The sequence below is a fragment of the Trachurus japonicus genome, chromosome 21, assembly GCF_045865225.1.
Source record: "Trachurus japonicus isolate A0001 chromosome 21, Traja_1.0".
In the NCBI taxonomy this organism is placed as follows: domain Eukaryota; kingdom Metazoa; phylum Chordata; class Actinopteri; order Carangiformes; family Carangidae; genus Trachurus; species Trachurus japonicus.
Genome location: NC_140927.1, coordinates 17,546,778 through 17,567,530, shown reverse-complemented (window position 1 = coordinate 17,567,530; position 20,753 = coordinate 17,546,778). Strand labels below are relative to the sequence as shown.

General features: G+C 41.6%; 1 protein-coding gene and 1 long non-coding RNA gene across 5 annotated transcripts; both read left to right on the top strand.

Annotated features, from left to right (window-relative positions):
* On the top strand, positions 1 to 8,035 carry sp3a (sp3a transcription factor). Of its 3 annotated transcripts, none has more exons than XM_085764881.1 (7): positions 1 to 197; positions 576 to 679; positions 1,046 to 1,141; positions 2,515 to 3,742; positions 5,103 to 5,289; positions 5,378 to 5,574; positions 6,368 to 8,035. In XM_085764881.1, the coding sequence occupies exons 1-7, from the start codon at positions 191 to 193 to the stop codon at positions 6,658 to 6,660; spliced, it is 2,112 nt and encodes a 703-aa protein (XP_085621007.1). In that variant the 5' UTR covers positions 1 to 190; the 3' UTR covers positions 6,661 to 8,035. The 3 variants fall into 3 exon arrangements, with proteins under 3 accessions (XP_085621007.1, XP_085621006.1, XP_085621008.1); XM_085764880.1 differs by having other exon boundaries at positions 1,037 to 1,141; XM_085764882.1 differs by lacking the exon at positions 1,046 to 1,141.
* Positions 8,036 to 8,511: 476 nt separating this feature from the next.
* LOC146965020 (uncharacterized) lies at positions 8,512 to 16,959 on the top strand. Of its 2 annotated transcripts, XR_015034599.1 has the most exons (6): positions 8,512 to 8,742; positions 9,493 to 9,582; positions 11,274 to 11,386; positions 12,014 to 12,336; positions 12,467 to 12,554; positions 16,807 to 16,959. It is a non-coding gene; the product is annotated as an uncharacterized LOC146965020 (long non-coding RNA). The 2 variants fall into 2 exon arrangements; XR_015034600.1 differs by lacking the exon at positions 11,274 to 11,386.
* Positions 16,960 to 20,753: the final 3,794 nt, after the last annotated feature.

The following is a 20,753-nucleotide window of genomic DNA, read 5'->3' as shown; positions in this document are numbered from 1 at the left end:
GACGCAAACACTCCCACTAGTCAACAGTGCAGGCCCCACCCTTTGTGTTTCCCACCGCCCGTCAATCAAAATACAAAAGAAATCTGACAGTTATCACCTTTATTGCTTCGCGTATACAATAACTATAATCCGCCGATCATGTCCGGTGGCTTGTGACTATCAGGACTCCCGTTTCACGACAAGTGACGCAATGACCGGTAACGTAACATCTGTCTTTACTCTTCACTCTCGGAGGCTAACGAGCTAACAGGCTAACACGGCTGCCTTGTCGGTGATGATGCTAATTAGCGCCGGGCTAACTTAGCATTAGCCTGTTTAAGACACACCAGCCATAGTGAAAGCTCTCCTTTAACTAATTATCCAGCCTACGTCGCTTTTGTCTCCGTGTGGTTGTTGTGACTGTGTCGTTAGCTTTAAGTTTACTGGCGTTACAGCGACGTTAACTTACACATATTTACGTTATGTGAGCACCTTGGTTTGTTTAGCTAACGTTAGCCTCGGCAGCAGCACCCTACCACACTGTGTAAAAGCTATTATGTTTTTTGTTTTTTTTTGTTGTTTGTTTGACTTCTTAGCACCAGAACATCCAATGAAACCAGACGATATGGCTGCTTTGGACGGGGACAGCAGTCAGAGAGACTTTCTGCAGCAGCAGCAGGAGGAAGGCAGAGGCAGCCAGGTGAGGTTTCACTCTCTCATTTAACGGAGCTGTTGCGTTTTCAGTAACTGAGTGGCGCTCGGTGAAGTGCACACATTTCAAACTTGCAGGGGGGGGTATTGTACCCTGACTTGAACCTCTCAGGAAACACTTCCTCCCAGGCTGCTTTCCAAAATCCCGCCTCTTTCTGCTGGGTTTTTAATGTGACAGACAGACTGTAAGACTCCTACCAGGATGAGATCATAAGGTGCTGCCTGTGGGGTTCAACACAGGACAAGAAAGTTACACACTTCAACACTTAAGTTTTATTTTGCAATATGTGGCCCCAGACTAATGGCCACCCACTTTCTTCCTTTTAAATTTGCCCATTGTGGGTAGGACACCCAGCCATCCCCCCTCGACCTGCTAGCAACCACCTGCACTAAGGTTGGGTCACCGGCACCAGAGGTGGACAGAGGTGCTGCTGCTGCTGCTGCTGCTGTGGTAAGTCGGCACCTCTGCTGGATGATCCCACACAGCTGCAGCAAAAGTGACGCCCTCAATCACAGCTGGGCAAAACTGGTGGTGGCGGGTGAAGCTAAGCTTGCTTTTTGCTTTCGTGGTATAATTGCAGCCACTGCATTTTGGCATCGACAGCAGAACATAATATTGACATTTTAAATGTTGAAACAGACCCAGTTCAGGCGCCTGTACCTTTATGGCCATGTGACGAGTCCTTCAACATAGTGGCCTCTATCAAATGTTAAATTAGGGTAAGGGTTATGAATGAAATGTATGTTATGTATACATTTATCACTGGAAAAAATCAGGGTAGCGCGAGACTTTCCATAGTTGATGTATTTTACCCTGCTGGTATTCTAATGCTTAGAGTTATGTTGATAAAACTGCAACATTTACCACAATATGAACCACAATTGCAACAATGAAAGTTAAGTTGATGTAGGGCAAGGTGAAATCCGACTGTTGTTGTTTTATACATAACTCAAACTCAAATCAGAATCAGGATTTTAACATCTTGTTATTCATGTTTTTGTCAACAGGATGCTCTTAATAAAACAACACGTATTCTTCACATATGTTCAGACTGCAGTATGTGTTTTGTTTTGGAAATTAAACAAGGAGATCCACTTTAAGGCTTTCAATTTGAATAGTGGAGCTGAGTTTGTGTTGGATAGTTAACAGACACTTAATTACAGCTGTACATTGTAGTAGAATGGCAGTAATATCTCTACAAGGAAGAAACTCAGAGGTTTCCATCTGTTTATCAACGCTATTCCTGGGATGTGTTCACCCAGATGCTGTGGTTAATTTTGACTGATAAGAAACTGTCTTTCAAAATCAAACAAATGCACTGCAAATGCCTGAAAAGTAGATAAATAAAACCTTTATGTGCATTTAGGTATAACATAAACTGCTGCAGGCCATAACATTTCCCCTGTGTATCTGTGTAGCACTTGTGATGCACTGCCGGATGACAGCCAGCTGACTGAGCTGTTGCTGTCAGACATCTGTTGTGACTTGAGGTTTACAACTCTTTATTTGTTATGATTCACAATAAATCAGTGTCAACCTTAAGCAGACTAGAACTAAAAGACAGAAACAATGTAACCATAGGTTCACAGGAAATAAAACTAAATTCTTCATTTCTTCTCCCCTTTAGCTTCTACTGATCCAGTAGCTTTTGCTCATTTTGCTTCTCGCCTCTGAATATTTCTAATGCTGACTGTGTGAGCTGTTCTGTGAATTTAAAAAGCAGGTTTTACAGCAACTAGATGTCTTTGCAACAGCTTTGGATTGCTTAATCTGTTTCCTTAACAACAGGTGGGTTTTATTATGTCACTCATTTTCTTTTCCAGACATCTGATCCATCTGCTCATTATACTGGGACTGATAAATGGGAAGTGCTAACACCCACAACAGCAGCAAAGGATGAATCTGGGATGATACAGATCCAAAGTCAAGGAATATTGACGTCAAATGGACAATACGTTCTTCCTCTGCAGAGCTTACAAAGTCAACCGATCTTCGTGACGTCGGGAACGGCCGCCTCCAATGCCAACACAGTGCCTAACATTCAGTACCAAGTAATCCCTCATATTCAGACAGCAGATGGACAGCTGAGCTTCTCCACATCTGGCGTGGAAGGAGCAACTCTGACTCAGGACGCCACGGGGCAGATTCAGATCTTGCCTGACGGTAGCCAGAGTCTCAGTGTCACATCTGCAAACATCCTTAGTAACAACCAGAACCTCATGTCACAGACTGGTAACGTCCAGCAGATCCAGGGGGTTTCTATCGGCAGCTCCACCTTCAACAACCAGGGTCAGGTTGTTACTAATGTGCCTGTGGGTTTGCCCGGGAACATAACGTTTGTTCCTATTAACAGTGTGGACTTGGACTCGCTGGGCCTTTCCGGAGCTCAGACTATAGCAACAGGGGTCACCGCTGACGGCCAGCTAATTATGGCCAGTCAGCCAGTCGACGGCTCGGAGAGTCAGGTGAAGACAGACGACCACCTCTCACAGACAATATCGGTCAACGACTCGAATGCAAACCCTGAGATCTTTGTGCCGACGTCTTCCTCTCAGCTGCATGTTGCAACAAACGAATCAGGTCTGCTCACGCAAGAGTCTTCGCTGTCGTCGGAACAAGCCGACTCCAGCTCCGGTCTCCACGAGGGCTTCATCCATCAACACCAGGAGCAGAGCATCCAGGTGTCCTCGGCCCAGCCCATCATCCAGCTGCAGCAGGTGCCCGTTCAAACCACCAACGGCCAAGTGATGCAGTCGGGGCAGAGCCTGCAGAACGTGCAGCTGATCAACCCGGGAACCTTCATCATCCAAGCGCAGACGGTCACGCCGTCGGGGCAGATACAGTGGCAGACCTTTCAGGTGCAGGGAGTGCAGAACCTGCAGAACCTCCAGCTGCCCACCACGCCGCCCCAGCAGATCACCCTGGCTCCGGTCCAGACCCTGTCGCTGGGATCCAATCCGGTCAGCATCGCCACAGGACAGATCCCCAACCTGCAGACAGTGACGGTCAACTCGGTGGGCCAGCAGGAAGGAAACACGGACAACCCTGGAGGTAGCTCTGTTTTTTAACATCAGAATACACACAGGAGACAGCTTGAAAGTCACACAGGTGTTTTCACTCACGGTGAATGTGTGGGGTCATCTTTAACTTGGTACAAACCAGAGTAGACACGCACATCACACCAGCGAGGGCAGGTGCAGAGTACAAAAAAGGCAAAATAGAAAAAACAAGGGTACTCGCAACTCTGCAGGACTCAGCGTATCAATTTATTGTAGTGACGTACATTGGTTGCGAGTACCCTTGTTTTTTCTGCTTTTTCTATGTCATCTTTAACTTGGACATAGGTCTTTTTTTTCTAACGTTTTCATTTAAAGATCATGCCAATTTGACATGCTGGAGTAGGGTCTGTGTTTAGCATCTTAAAAATGTTCTTTCATACTTAATCATTGCACTAATATGATGAAAGAGAATTGAAATCTGTGCTGCTCAAAGGGGCCCACTTCATCGTGACGTCCCTGGCCCCTGATCAGGTCTATCTGTCAGTCTATCAAATTTATTTGTCTTCTTAAAACTTTTAGTTATTCTCATTGCAAATTAATTTAGCCTTTTTCAATTTATCAGCTAATAGACCCATTTCACAGATGACATTTTAACATGTCACAGTGAGAAAAGCACAAGTGTAAATAATAAAATAAATGATGCCTGAATTCCATTTATCTGCCTCAGTTTGGGGGTCCTGGTATCGTTCATGCCGGCTCACAGTCTCACTGTCACGGCTTAATGAGACACTTGGACAGAGCAGAGCCACTCTTAATGTTGTTAATTACACCTGTGCTTTTCCTACTTTGACAAGTCGGAGCGTGGTGAAAACGGCACATAGTTTAGTCGAGAAAGAAAGGACAAATGCAAATCAACAGTTGCTTAATTTGCCTGTACAGCCGTCAAATAACACAGTTTTTTGAATATACAGTTGCATGAATAGGAGAAGAACAACAAAGCCGTGATCGTGGAAAACCTATTAACAGCACAGACTTATTTGTCTATAGTTGTCATTGTGGTTTTTGTATCTTTAAAGCCACTTCATGTTGAATGTTTGCGTAATTATACCTATCAAAACATCATAATGAAGTTTTTGATAAAAAAAAAAAAAAGTCCATTCATCTCCCTCTGCCACTCATGTGGACTCACAGGTGCGCAGGGTACTTTTAATTAATTATCAAAATTGTCACTGATACGTTTTCTGTCAATCAGCTAATTATTTTATTACTGTGCTTAATACGAGTCTTACCTGTGAATTGTGCTGCCATGTGTCAGTCACGCACCATTATGAAACACCTCTCACTGTTCGGGCTTTTCGGTGTGTAATTACCTGAAGCTTGTGTTGTTATTAACGTACACATTTCATTTTCAGACATTCAGATAAAGGAAGAGCCAGACACAGGGGACTGGCAGCTCAGCACCGACTCCACCTTGAACACGAGCGACCTGTCCCACCTTCGCGTCCGGCTGGTGGACGAGGACGATCAGTTAGGTCAGGAGGGCAAGAGGCTGCGCAGAGTGGCGTGTACTTGCCCCAACTGTAAAGAGTCGGGAGGGAGGTGAGTGAGCGCTATTGATTGTTTTCTCTTCAAAATCTTCACTCGTACCTACGGAGGAACTCTAACTATCGGTGCATGTCTTCATCAGAGGATCCAGCATGGGGAAAAAGAAGCAGCACATCTGCCACATTGCGGGCTGTGGGAAAGTATACGGAAAGACGTCGCACCTGCGAGCACACCTGCGCTGGCATTCAGGGGAGCGACCTTTTGTCTGCAGCTGGATGTTCTGTGGGAAGAGGTTCACACGCAGCGATGAGCTGCAGAGACACAGGAGAACACACACAGGTGCCCTTTTTTTTTTTTTTTTTTGCTCCCTCAGTGTTTGCACATCAGGGAAACATCAGTAAAATGTGTTAATTTGTGCCCCGCAAAGTGTGAGTCATGTAAGAAGTAACTGCATTTGCCCCTCTCTCCCACCCCCCTCCTGGATTTCCATGTAAAATGTCAGGTTACGTTTGAAGACAAAAAACATCCAGATTTCACAGACTTGGTGCTAATTTTCCAGTTGAGTTTGTTTAAAACGGTTTGTTCTGCACCGTCATTTGCAAGATTTGTTAACATCAGATTATATAACAAAAACATTTCAAGAGATCACTGGAGTCAGCTGTAGCTTTTTGCTTTTATTTTTATCTGATGGCTCTCTGTTGAGTCTGGACACAGCCATCTCTCAGCTCACATGATTTGTTTTAAATTTTACACAATATCCCTCAATAATTACAGTCTTTAACCATGAGCTCACACACGCTCTAAACGCATCTATTGTTTTTGTAGGGGAAAGGTCGGCATTCATCTTTGGCTGTAGGTCATACAGCAGTTACCAGTGACCAACAGCGCACAGATACAAATGAAAAATATATATCTTGGATTTAAGTGACAGTTTTGCCTCTTTTTTTTTACGTTACATCTTCATTTTCTTTCATTTTATTCTTGAAACAAGCACATTGAACTCTTGTGCCACTGGCTTAAACGTATCTCCCTACTTGTGAAGCATATCCTCCAGATAGATGGCATGTTTTTGACCCGCCCCAGATGTATTCACCGTCAAACTATCTCTCAAACTGTATTTTCTCTCTGGCAGGAGAGAAGAAGTTTGTCTGCCCAGAATGTTCCAAGCGCTTCATGCGGAGCGACCACCTGGCGAAGCACATTAAAACTCATCAGAACAAAAAAGGTGTGAACTCTGGCGGCTCAGTGGTGGCCTCGATGGAATCGGCGGGGTCCTCAGACAGTATCATCACCACGGCAGGCGGGACCACCCTCATCCTCACCAACATCCAGCAGGGCTCCAGCGCCGCCCAGGACATCCTGGCCAATGCAGAGATCCCTCTCCAGCTCGTCACCACGGTAGCGGCCAGTGAAGTCATGGAGTGATTTACACTCCACTTATGAACTTCTGCAAACTCTCTCATACTGTATACTCCTACCTGCATTTTTATTCAAGTTTTGAAGAAAAACTAAAATTATAAATATATATATATATTTTAACACAGAAATAGTCAGTCCATGTCCGTGCTCAGTTTTCACTGAGGAACAGCTAGCGCTGGAGACTGAAAGAAGATAAAGGAGAAAAAGACATTGCAGTAAACACACAAGGAAATGCCTTATTTTGTACAATATTGTGTAGTTGAAAAATGTAGGATGCCATTTTGTTTTGAATCTACTTATTTGTTAATAATGTGTTTCTCATGGAAAAATTATTGGTAAGTTGAGCGATTCTCTCCTCATCTTTTGTTGATGGTATTCTCTGATGATGTCCATGGTAAGCAAGGTTTGATCCGTATTTACTGTCAGCAAAGACAAAATCTCTCGCCAGAGATCATTTTATCCAGCTGAAGTGATGTTATTGCTTATATCCATGCAAATTTTTTAATGTTATATATATTTTTCACTGTTATACTTGCAGTCAGTCAGTCAGTCACTTTGCAGATTAGCAAGGCCTGCTTCCCCTTTATTTCTAAGAATAACTTTGCTCACACCGACTACATTTTGCAGGTGAAAATGAAAAACAATCAAATTTTTGTATTGTAATTCCTCTTGGACATTTACTGTTGATATGATACACATTATTTGCTTATTAAATATTTTGACTGAACTGCTATTTATATCAGACTTTACATAGAAATTGCATTTGTGATATTAAAAGTCCAAAATATTTCGTAAGGCTCCATTACATGTGGTTCAAACGTGTTTTTGTCAAACCTGTTTTGGAGGACTTCAAAACAAAAAAAAACCTAAACAAAACCGAACTTGTCTTGTAATATGAAGAGAAAAAGCCATTTTTTTGAAGGTAATTGCCAAATTTGACTACAAACTCAGGGTGACTTGTGACTGTGTCATATGAGTGAAGTGAATCACCCCTGTAGCTTCGTGGACCATGGCGGGGTGTTGTGAAGAAATGTAATTTGATGGACCAAAAGCTGGGGTAAATTAAGCTGTCACCATGTTACCTATGCTTGTTGAAATCATACCTTGTATTTTTTCTTTTTGTCTTTTTTTTTTTTTAAGATAAGGAAAACCCCTGTTGTGGAAACAGCTTTGCAGAATCATTCACCAGTATTTTGCTCCATCAGTCCTGTCATGCAGTTGAAAAATCTGTGTCTATTACCAAAAGCGGTACTCTTTTAACAGTACTGTTCTCATCATGTTCATCATGTTTGTTGTTGATCCTTTTGTATAAAAAAATGTTTTGTATTCTTCCCGAGACACTGCTTTATATGCATTGTCAGTAAATGTACATTGTTTCTGTCTTTGTGTTGATTCTTTTAATTTACCGTATGCTGCATTTGCCTCTTCTTTGTCAATTATGTTTTTTCTTTTGTTTTTATTTTTTGTTTTGTTCCTTTTTATTTTACCCCCGTCCCCTCAAATGTTGAGTCGTTACATGGATACACACCGAACGGAGAATTGTTTCCCCCCTCTGCCATGTGGTCCTCTCCAGGAGATTACACTTAGGCCTTCAAGTCAGATAACAAGATGCTTCTCAAACACTCAAACATCGTCTTCTTATTATATACTTAACACTGAAGTTTTATCCTCAATCAAATCTTCTGTAAAAGTATGTCAATATAACATCAATATAAACATTTCTGTTACACTTGAATTTCCTTTGGTTTTTGGTTCTTTTTATTTTGAGATTATTTTCTTTAATATATCTTGGTTGCAACCATGTCTGCTTTTTTAAAGCCAGCCAGATTTTCAAACTAAAACCACTTAATGTAAGACAAGTTTGCATTTTTCCATGCACTTGAAACATTTTGTTTTCTTTCATATTTGAAGACGTGACATGCAGCCAGGAGCCTTGCTGTCCCCCCACAGGGCTCACACTTTGGGTTAGTAGTCCAGTAGATGTCACTACAGCCAAGGGAGCAGGATGAGAGGTATGTTTGACCCCTTGACCTTCCCCTTATAGCTGTTGCTAAGATTAAGACAGAAATCACTTGAGGCCAACAAGAGGTGTGGACCCTCAATTAACCACAAGTTAATGTCACACAGAAATGTCAGGACCGTATTTTGCTGCTGCCGGAGAACAAAGTAGTCTCATGACTTTGAACAATCCCCACCTAAGAGGAAGCTCCTTGTCTTTATGATCAGGGTAGATGTATATTTGAGTAAAACAGAAGGGAAACTTATTAAATAAGCTGCTCTGTCTTCATTTTTGCACTATCATTTGTTAAAAAGTAGTAATTGTTTAATATTTCTGATATATGAAGCTGATATTATCAACACACGCTTGCTAAATCAGTGTCTGTACCTCTTAGGCCAAGTGGGACATTTTACTAATTAGGTATTGTTGCTATTTTTCTGCAATTTAAGGCAGCATGAGGCATTTGAAATGTATTATAGCCTACCTGGTTGTAGAGCCTGTGAACATCATTAAAATGAGGGTCTATGAAAAGATTTATCTGGTGAGGCAGAGTGAAAAGCACATGCTTTTTGACTCTTGGTCCATTTACTGAAAACGAGTCAGGAAATGTGGCCTATAACGTTAAAAAGGACTCGTCCGTTTTGTCGTTCCTTTCATTTGCATAATTTAATGAATCCAATTCATTGTAATGCAATACCAAGTGCACCAGGAACATAGAATGACAGTTTGAGTTAATGAAATGTGTTAACGGTATCATCATTTACTTGTATGTTAATTAGTCCAATTAATTTCCCCTGCTCGGTAATCTGAATATTGTAATAATCTTTGCTCCCCTGCAGGAATGAAATCTATGATACACAGACCTCTGGGACAATCTGCATCGAGAATCGTGGTTTTTCCAGTTGTGAAGTGTGGCAGATTTGAGAAATGTGAGCTCCTTGATTTATTATTTTTTTAGCTTTTAGTGGAGATTCAGGAATGTGTATGCACCAGGACTTTTTTTTTTTTTTTACTGGATTTATTCCCTGGTTGATTTTTTCTTCTTCTTCTTCTTCTTCTCTTTTTCTTATGACTTGCCTTAAGCCTTTATGATGCAAATCGCACCACAGATGGAAATGTATTGAGAAACGGAGGGCGACTGTCTGGTGTCAGAGCCAGGAGGATAACTTTGTCTTGCTTGACAAAGTGCCATTGCCTCGTAACAGGAAGAGGCATGGATCTTCTGGCCGTTGCAGATAAAAGCTGCCATCAGTGGGCGATCCTCCCGGCAGCTCAGCAGGTTAGAGGAGGGAGAGAGAGAGAGAGAGAGAGAGAGAGGTGGTGTGGCTGCTGAGCATGAATGACACTGTCCACAATGTCATTTCAACTGACCACCTCGATATGAGGCCGACTTTGTCAACAAACTGTTGTGGTGCTGGTAGAAGAAAGAGCCGGACCTTTGACAGCTCTCTCAGTGAGAGATCTCTGGAGAGATTGCTTCAGTCTGTAGTTTGAAAATTAAAAACACACAGACACTGATGCAAAAAAGTAAGCCTTCTTGTGGCTTTGATTTGCTGAGGTAAAAACATCTCTGCAGCACAGGCTCAATACGAGTTGTTACTTGTGGTTTAAAGATTATTTGAAGCAAATTTTGGGAAAAGAACAGCGAGACACAATTCGACACTTATTTGAGTCTTATTTTGGAGAGTAAAAGGAAAGCTTTTCCAATTACGCTGCTTTAGTATTGTGTTTTTTTGTGACAGACAGGTATCGCGTCAAACGGTGCTCCGAGTTGTTTGTGTGTTTTTATTGTAGCAAATAGCTTTGGTTCTTGTAGCTGGGTTTGAATAGCAGTGTAATTGTACATAGTGCTCAACTTCTCTTCCGATTCATGTGCAAAATGCATAAATACAATAACTTTGCAGAGGGAGAGGAACACTATAATCAAGCAATAACATTTCCGACTGTATGTGTGATAGAATTCAAAATGCTATTGGGATTATGGTTCTTAACCATTGGGAGGTAATGTGAACTGCTGGCAGAAATGACTTATTTCATTATACTCTCCCAAATATACAAAATACTTCAGCGAGAGGGCTGCTTCTTCCCTATCCCTGCCCAATTTTAACTGTTTTCCTCAGTTGTTGAAGGATAGGCCTGCAATTTTGCAAAATGACTATTATTTGCCTTTCTCAAGGAATCAACAACTTGAAAGTACAGTGCAATGAATTGTTGGGTCTCTGCAGCTGCATTCATTTACAATATGTCGTTTCTGTGAGGCATCTCACACAATTTAGAGCATAAAGCCTTTATTTAATTTCTTTTTGGATACAAACTGCAAGCCTCTTCATAAGCGGGAAGCACTTTACCATCCTGCTCAGTATTTTGTTTACAGCAGGGTACTAATGGTGTTTTTCTCTTAAACCAAGAGGACATTTGAAAGTATATTTAAAAAAGTGTCCTGTGTCTCTACATTCCTGACACATTCTTGCCCTTGATCAACTGCAGAAGGCAGACAATAGCGCAGATCATTTTCCCCAGGCAAGGAAACACAGCATGGATCAACTCAATAACCTGATATTCCCTGTCTACTGAATGGGGCCAATTTAGCAAAGGTCAGCACCTTTTTTTTTTATTCCAGAGACAATTTGGTGACCTCCCTCTGGAGCCACAGCAGGACCAGAGGAGACAAACAGAATCGTCGAGCTGCAAAGTGCCTGTGTTGACATTGCATTAAGGTTTGGACTTCTCAAGGTGAACAGATACCTGGTGGGGGGAGCGGGAGTGGGGGTGGGATGGGGTTATTATGCAAACCTGATAGCCACGGCCGGCAGTCGCCTAGTTGTGGGTTTAGTTTGTCGTGCGTTTTCGGTCGTTCTTTGATGGTGTCAGGGTGGGTGGTTAAAGTCTGAGCTGTACCCTGATTAGAAAAGTGTGGTGCATGTGTGTCGATGTGGCTGCAAATCGTCTTCCATCATCCTTTTATATGCAAAAGCAAAAGTCACAGCTTCAAATTAAACACTCTTGTTTCAGGGAGATTATGGTCTTTACTCTTTAAAGAGCAATCAATCTTTACTATCTTTACTGTAAACCTTTCTCTCAGACTGTTTACCATGTCTGTATGTAGTTTTTTTTTTTCTGTTCCCCCTCCAGGCCAAAATTGAATCACCAACAATGAGACACCGCTGTCAAATTTTCCACATTATGTCGTCTTTTGTTCTCGAGGAATGTATTTGTCTTTTTAAGTGAGGAGACAATTGCGTGAGATGATGATATACACGTAGGAGAAGATTAGGATGCATCATCCGGAGCCATTCCTCACAGCAGTCGTAGTTTTCCCACTGTACAAAATAACTCTTTGTCTTTCCTGTGCACCTCAAGGTCAAACGTGACAACAGCTCCAACTTCCTCGGACTCAAGTCGGGAGAAAAAAAACTGAGTCTTCGCACAATATTTTCTTTTGGTGACAAGAGCTGGCCTCCAGTATTACTCAGCCCATTGAAAACGATTTCAGATTTGAAAGGAAGACGTTTTGTATCTGAAAATGTACATTAAACGGTGTCAACAACATCCCGGAGGTCAGACTGGAGTCCCCATGGAGACTGAATCTGGCTGCCGCGCTCGGAGACTCGACACCCCCCTGAGTGGCGGCTCCGTGATGGCTCTCAGTTTCTCTCGTCATGTCGCTGGCAGCTTTGACACAGGTAATATGCATGCAGGCTGACAGTGCCTGGGATGTGCTGCAGAGACAATGATGTACATATCATTTTCCTCCCTGACTGATTGAAGACTGTAATCTGTGCTGGACTTTCTCTCTGATTACACACGTCTCAGGGAGCAAAACAAGGACTCTGAGCTGCCACTGGGCACTGGGCTCATCCAGGGCTTTCAGCCTTCAAGAGGACTGAAGTCCGCCTTTAAGGTGAGCTCAATTTTCGTCCCATTTACACTATTGTTACAAGTGTCGGATAGAATGCATCTGGTAGATAGTGGTCAAACAGTGGCTGTCTGAAGATGACACAGGAACAGAGATGTATCTGGCACCCAAGGTCGTCCTATTCCCATCTTCTCGCACAGTGGCGAATGTTTAGCGCTCCTGTAAAGGCACTCACAAAGAGAGAAACAGAAACACTATCATGAATTTTACATTCACCAGTTTTGTGCTCTCTTAGAAAATGCAAAGTGTCTAGTACAGCTCAATAGGCCAATACTAAACCTGTCCAACACAACCACCCATGAAATACAGCCAGAGAATAGGCAGCAGGTGATTTTCTGTTGTTCTCAAGACAAAGACAGTGTTCAGTTTAATGGTCAAGAAAACCGTCCCTTCAAGGTTTTTGTCGTTCTTCTTCCGTTGCGTGTCATGTTAACAAACAGAGCAGTTAGACATTTAACGTGCTCTTAACCTGCCTGTGTAACCTTGTGAGGTGCACTTGTGTCTTTATGTAAAACCTGAGAGATTTCTCTGTTGACAATAGGTCAATCCTTTACAGAAGGTACCTAGCACATTACAAGGTTGGTCTCGGGGGAGAAGTAATGGGTTCTGGGCAATTGACCAACCTGCCATGCTTTACTGCACCTGCACTGAGTTAGAGCTGTCATCATTACCACTTCCTCTAACGTTCCTCCGCAGCAACCCAGACACTCCCACTTACAGCGATATTTCACTTCGGTGGAACATTTCACTTTTTTTTTTTTATTGCGCGTCCCTCTGTACGCAAGTGGAGGCAGTCTAGCTCTGAGATTGGAAGCAGTGGGGTAACCTCTAACATGCCCTAAAGCATAACGTTTCTAAAATAGCCCCATAGTTACCAGCTATAATTCTGACTTGAACTTTTCAGATTGAGAACCATGCTCGCCAAAAAGACCGAAATCCTACAGATAAAAACTCCCTAAAAAGGTGTCTCCCCATATTTTCTCTGTGTCAAAATATGAAGAATGGGAGTTCAGTCATTTGAAGAGCATTTATCTTGTATTTTAGTGGAGTTATTCAAAATGGTCGCAAGATTGAGCAGTCTGAAAATAATTGTTATGCAGCTCTGTAAAAATGAAGTTTGAATGGTTCATTAAAATTGATTTTTTTTTTTAAGGGACAAGCTCCTTCTTGTTAGTTAATCAGGATGTGCCACTAGGACGAACCTTTAATGTAATATTTATTTTCTATCTTTCCTTTACATGAGCACATTCCCTCAGAAAATTGTTTAACAATGAGCACACCTACACACAGGTCAGGAGTCAGCACTGTGAAGGTCACACACACACATCTCACTGATAACAAAGCCATCTGAGAACTGGTCTAATCAACATCCACCATCTTTTGTCTTTTGTTCTACAACAGTTGAATTAACAGAAGTAATGGTGACGTTCAGTAGCATTATACGCACAAAAAAAATTAGAAGAAGACGTCTGATTTCTGACACAGTTCAGATTTTGATGAGAAAATAATCATAACACAGCTCCATTTGTTAACTGTGTTAATATTTTCCATCATATCATATGAGTTTCATCAGCAGAGTTTTGCCATTTAATTTTTTGATCTCCAGATTTCATCTTTTTTTGAGCACTTTGCGTTCAGGTCTGACCTCAGTTTATGTTATAAACTATACAGGTAGTTGAAATTAAAGCTTCTCATAATTATAATCCAATATTGTTTTTTATTAATTAAGAATATTTTTCCTTTAGTGCAGATACAATGTTCAGCATTCAGACATTTTAAATGACTAATATCACACATGATGAAGGCCTTGGCAAAGCCTGCCTGTAGCAACTTTGCTGTGACTTGCAGATGTTTTTCCCTCAGTTTTCACTTCCTCCTCCCACACATGTCTTATATCAGTATTTGCCGGATCCAAAACGACCAGCTTTGAAAATGAAGGAGAGGAACTTTACATTGTGCCAGAAAAAGGAATGGAAATTACGGGCAGTGTCAGATAATTGAGCTTGTCGTAAGAGACATGTTAATAACAGACGGAGATGCAGAAGACTTGTCACTCCGTACCCTGGGTGACAGACTCTCTCTGCTGTTGATGAGCTGTTTTAGAGGGGAAATTGTTCCACGCAAACACCATCGTTATTACAAGCTGGCAAGCTGCTCGCTTGTGTACCCAATTCTGCTTGAACTGACAGAATCCAATTGACCGGCACATATTCATGCACTTTATTTTCTTTATTCTCACCAACAATGCAGATAATTACTGCACCAAGTAAAACTGAAAATAGAATTTCACTGTGTCCCAGAAAACAATGCCAGAGCTGTCTCAGCAACATGTCTGCTGAAATTACCGTGACTGGGAGACCTACTGTACGACAAGCAGCAATCCAATATTACTTGTCAACTTAAAACCTACTGAAACCATATTGGCATTCACTTCTTTTATAGAATAGAGCGAAATAACTTGTATTTTTTTCATGCTGTCATTGTCCTCTCTGCAGCAAATCTTTATTCAACAAAGCACTTGGAGTTTTATCAACGTGCTCGTTGTTGTGTTATACGACCCAACCTGTTTTTAATGGGCCTCTGTTTGTCCTGTCCTTCATGTATCCATCTACTATCACTCAGCCTTAGAAGTGACCTGCTCTGTGCTCTGAGGCTGCATGGACATTAAATATAATAAGTCTGAAATGACATTTAAACTTGTGATGTCATTGATCTTTGGATTACATCTCAAGCAATAGGAGACTGATCATGTATACAGAATATATTTCAACTTTTGAAACTCCATTAAGAGTTAATTATTTTTGAATGAGGCACAAACTTGAAATTGTATAGTTTTCTTGAAAAGATGGCAGCGTTATCGGGGTCACCTATACGTATATGTATAAAGCACTATTCACATCAATTCATTTAGCATGGAAGTTAATGTAAACAATACTCATGCAGAGGAAGAATACAGTCATGTTTTAGTAAAAGGATCCACGTGTAGGTACTGAAATCGTATTTAATCCCAGAATGTTTCTGTAAAAACAAAAAAAACAAATCATCTCCTGATTAAACTTGCAAGCATGTTTTGCTTTAAGATGCATCAATTTGCATCACTAAAATCAGCCTGTAATGAAACTGTAATTTACAACTTTATGTTTTAATCCAGTCAGAGTCGTTGGTTGATTAATTTACTCTTCAAAACTGGCCTTTTTCGTTTCAAGTATTTTTCAAACACAGTGTTTGAACTGCCAAGAAGATCGGCCAGAAAATAATTACCTTGTTTTTTTTCCGCTTGTTTCTGTAAAACCAACTGATATTTATAGCGGTGCATGTTATTTGTGTTGTTTTCATGTTGCAGCTGGATAAAGAGCAGGTTTCAGTAAGGCAGGGTAATGTATATGAATGTACCCTGACAAGTCTAACTACTAAATGGGCTCATCTGTCTAAAAATGACCAAGCAAAGATGTTGGTGTGGTGTAAAAGGCACATTTGCCCCTAAGTGTTATGTCTGTGTTCCCACCATTAATCCCCTTGGGAGTTAATGCGATCAGCGGAGTAGCAAATGGGACGTTGTCTCTGATGCTCGTGCCCTCAGAGAATAGCGTCCACGGTGGGACGGGTTAGTGTCTCCTAGGAGCCAGATCACATCTGCTGGGTTCATGTCCCTCTGCCACCTCGCATACAATTCATTAATAAGGATCCTTTACTGGGGCTGTGTCAGTGTGCCATGTTTTATGGTTTTTTTTACTTTAACTTTGTTGTGAGTGCCCACTCTTTGGAGGATGTGTGGCTGTCATACCAACGTATAGGGACAGTCGGGTGCCGCTGTCCAACAAGTCGTCCGTTATCTGAGGGAAATGTGTCCGTCCAGAGGTGAGGGCGGCTTTGTGCTCTCAACCAGGCCACATCTCAGCCTTTGTGCCAGTAACAAGCTCAGCTCAGGCTCCAGCGAAGCGAGAAATTGTAAACTCTCCGGAGAGGCCCAGTGGAGAGATAAGGGCTTAGTGTTTGCTGGCAATGTGCATGGGGATGAATCTGATACGGCCGAGTCCCACGCCAGAATGGGAGTGATGATACCTCCCCTTCTATGGAGAGTTATGTTTAATCCCCTTTGCCAGTGTATTCACTTGCAAATATTCCTGTCACCATTAATATGTATTAACATCCTTCACACACTGTTCAATACAGATTTATCAGACTCTATTTTTCCCCTTGTGCTCACCATCGTCTCTCTGCTGCTCTTGAACCACAGCTTTTTACAAGGAGAATAGACCTGAATGTGCAGCTGATGTCCAAGCAGCAAACCTTTGCATGGAGATACTGCAGGGTTCAATATAGACTCCACTGAGTCTGCAACTAAAGCACACAGGCGAGACCAAATCCAAAATACTTTATTATTCATTTGTTCAAAAGACATTTTTTCATTTCCTTCCAAAAAAAAAAAAATCCATTTCACCACCCTGAGGTCTTTCATGACAGAAAGTCATTTGAATCAGAGTGTAATCAGTTTGCATCATGGTGCAAGTCTCAACTCAAGATTGCAAGTAACAGATGTTAAAAATTCTTAAATTATATTATATTTGAATAAATGAAGTCTCACATAAGCAGCTTAGTTGATTTTATATATTTTTCCTTTAGTCAATAACATTTGATATTTTATCCCATTAACCTAATTTTTTCCTTTACACGGAACTTAACATACATTTCTCTTCTATTTACCTGCTGTGCATTACTCTTTCTTTTTCAAACAAGATAAATAAATCAGTTGAACAAATCCTGCAGATTTTGTGTAACAATCATTATTGCAATCATTTTGCATTTAGGCTTTAAAAGGTTGTTAATTCTTTACATATAAGTATCTTATATACAAGTACCTCAACCTCACGCTCTGTTTATTTAGATTTTAACATGAAATTTGTCACTGCTGACACTTGACTTCAGTTCTTTCTTTAATTTGACAGTAATTCTCATGTTCAGTACATGATAATCTAACAAGATAAAGAAAGTTGGATGGGATTTGTGTGAGATTTTGTCTGTGTTTGGTGGTTTAATCCAGACAAAGCCCTGAGAAGCTCATTACAGCCTGGTGAGGCCTTAAGCCTGTGCTGCCTGCATTAAAGCAGCCAAGAACTGTCTGTCAGCTTCCTGGCAGAGCCCAAATCAAGCTGTCAATTACTGGACGTGTTTATGGAAATTACATGTTTGTTAACATGCTGGAAAAATGTGCTCTCGGCTCAAGCAGCATGTGTTCGGAGAAACAATTTTGCTCGGAAATCACCTTTCAAATGGATGAAGGTGATCCTCATCAGATCACAGACACGAGAGGCATTTTAACTCTCGCTGTCCTGATACGTGTGAGGAAAAGCCCAGACAGAGAGCGCCTCAACTAACAATCAAAGGTGGAGTCCGTGTGTGACGCTGTGTTTTTGTTTATTAAGTCATTTCACTCAGTCCTAGCTGTCATTCGGCTTCCTGCCATACTCTCAAAGACTCAGAGGCACAGATTTGGTAACAAACAAAGCAGCGAGAAGAAAAGGGGCTTGAGCTCAGCCTCTCATACGTTTGACAGATGTGCAACGCAAACATTACTTTAAACACATTTTAATGAATATACAACAGGCAAATTAACCACTAGAGGGAGCAACACGCAATATGTTTTAATTAAAAACGTCAAATAGAAGGATTTAAGCAATATTTTCATTTTCATTTACATGTATTTTTACGAACTTGTCAAATATTCAACAGTTTCCTCCTGAAGAAGGCTTATGGAAGTATAGCTTCACGTTAAATAGATTCGCAGCGCTGCCCTGTAAAATGAAGCTATCTCGACCGTTCAGCGTAATGTCTCCGATGAGATGTTTATGTCAATTTCCCTGTTGATTTTCTCTCACATAAAGGCCTTGATTTCAGCCTCCCAATGATCATGAAATTGAGCCAATCGACATGCATATCTCAGATGTCTGGTGGAGCTCATCTTAGACAAGGTAATTTTGTCAGAGCAATTACCATTGTAATGTATTCCAAAGTCAGGGCATTTTCTGCTGCTTAGGTGAGCCGCTGACAGCATGTTTTGATTTTTAAGCAATTGTGCTTTTCACTCGGAGATCACGCCATGGTCTGCATTTCTCCCTATGTAACAACCCGCCATGATTCCATTATTTCACATTAACATCTAATTACCTCACTCAGACCCGCAGCTATATTGAAAAGCCACTGTGAGTTCTGGGGTTTGACAAAGCTGTAAGTAAAGATGGGGTGTGGAGGGGTGTTTATGAAGAAGAAACTCCAACTGTAAGACATACCCAATTCCCAGTGGACCCGTATTACCTGTCAGGGATGATGACAATGCCCTAGAGAATGTCACTGTGCAGTGAAACTGTCATCACACAATTACTCTCGCCATTACTGGCCCTACATCTCCATGTAATGACTGTGACACACTTTACAATTCAGATTGTATTCTCAGTCATTGGCACTTAAATGCTGCACTCCGTTTTATGAAAAGATAAAGATCTCTGTAATCTGCCAGAGCTCAACCATCCCTTGAAAGCTTGTCAGGCGGCATTTTGTCGCTCACAAGAAGTTGTCATACCCCGTAGCATCTCCCTTTGTTGGGCTGGTGAAAGTGTCTTTTTGAGTGCACTATTGTGTGCTTGTTGATATGTGCTTGCCTATAGAGTCAGACTGTGTTTTGGTCCAGTTATCTACGAGTCATCACGAGAGGATCGTGCAGTGTAGTGTGTGTATTGTGTATGGTTCAAATGAGAATGGAGATCGGCAGAGAACAAGTGAAGATCCCTCAGTCATGGATCATCAAATTAAGATCTGACTGATGCTTGTTTTGTTGTTATCTGACAAACATGATCAGAAATGCTGCGCCCTCAGATTGAGATTTCATCTTTCACTGTGGATTCTTACCTCCTAAAGGACACAGCTACATGATATTTTGATTATTCAAACAAAAACAAAAAAAAGACACAAACAAGGAGTGCATTTGTTGAAGCAACAACGATGTCCAACTTCCCTCAACTGTCTGTGGCCCACTTGAATGTTTTAAAACTGGTCAGAAAAAGGCTAAATAATCTCCAAAAACAGTTGGATGGTGCAGTTATCCATCACTCCAACAAGAATAAATAATGCACAAGTTGTGGATTAAAGCTCGATAACGACCAATCAAATTCGTTTTCCTTACTCGGGTAAACTCGTGTTGCAGCTCGTGACAACTCGGCGCGACAAACGGGACAAACGGCCATTTCTGTACACCTTTAAAGCAGAAGTAAACGATCCGGTCGTTTTGGCTAACTTCTTGTCAGCCGATGGAGTTAGCAGTCCCCGCCCTCGTCCCTACGTCACCACATTCACGCGCATCCCTTGGCTGCACACACAGAGAGGACTGCCCCTTTATGCCGTTCTCTCTCCTCATTGGATAAAGGTTGTAGGATACAAGGAAAGTTTTCTCCTCGGCTTACAGCAGAGCAGAGTGACTGACAGACTCGTGTTTCGGACCAAACACTCTATGTAAGTGATTGCTGTCGGAAGATATAACTATTTAAGACTTATGGTGCGTTCCAGGCAGGCTTTTTAACCCGTAAGTCACGACTTCAAGTCACCAGTTACGAGTTTGTAGCGTTCCAGGCAAGTTACGAGTTACTAACTGGGAACTGGGAGTAGATCGATCTAGTACGAGTTCACAGGTGGGAAGTTATGAGTTTGACTGTACGTTCTAACGGGTAACCATAGGAACAGGTCGGAAAAACACGAGTTACGGGTTGCCTGGAACGAACCATTATATTAACACAAACATTCCGCTTACTTCTGCTTTAATGCAGTGGTACTCAAAGTGGGGGGCGGGGCCCCTTGGGGGGCCACCAGGAGTTCCTAGGGGGTCCTCAACAAATTGGAGGGAAGATTACAACAAATGCAAATAACAAAATAAAATCAAATGATTGTATTTTGGGCATGTTATATTATAAAATCTCATTTATGATATCGCAACCCCCGACCAGAAGCTAATGCTACTCAGGGGGTCTTGCCATGGAAAATTTTGGGAACCCCTGGATTAATACACAATACAGTATGCTCAAACACAGACAATACTTGTTAATAGTTCAGTTTGGATCATTATTTTGCCATTAAAGGAACTCTAAAGGCAACATAGAAGCATAACAGGAGCACAATGAAACAAATGAAGGCATTAAA

Coding starts and splice junctions, on each gene's coding strand:
- sp3a (XM_085764880.1), top strand. Junction 1,142..2,514: donor CTGCTGCTGCTGCTGCTGTG/GTAAGTCGGCAC, acceptor TTTCTTTTCCAG/ACATCTGATCCATCTGCTCA. Junction 3,743..5,102: donor AAACACGGACAACCCTGGAG/GTAGCTCTGTTT, acceptor TTTCATTTTCAG/ACATTCAGATAAAGGAAGAG.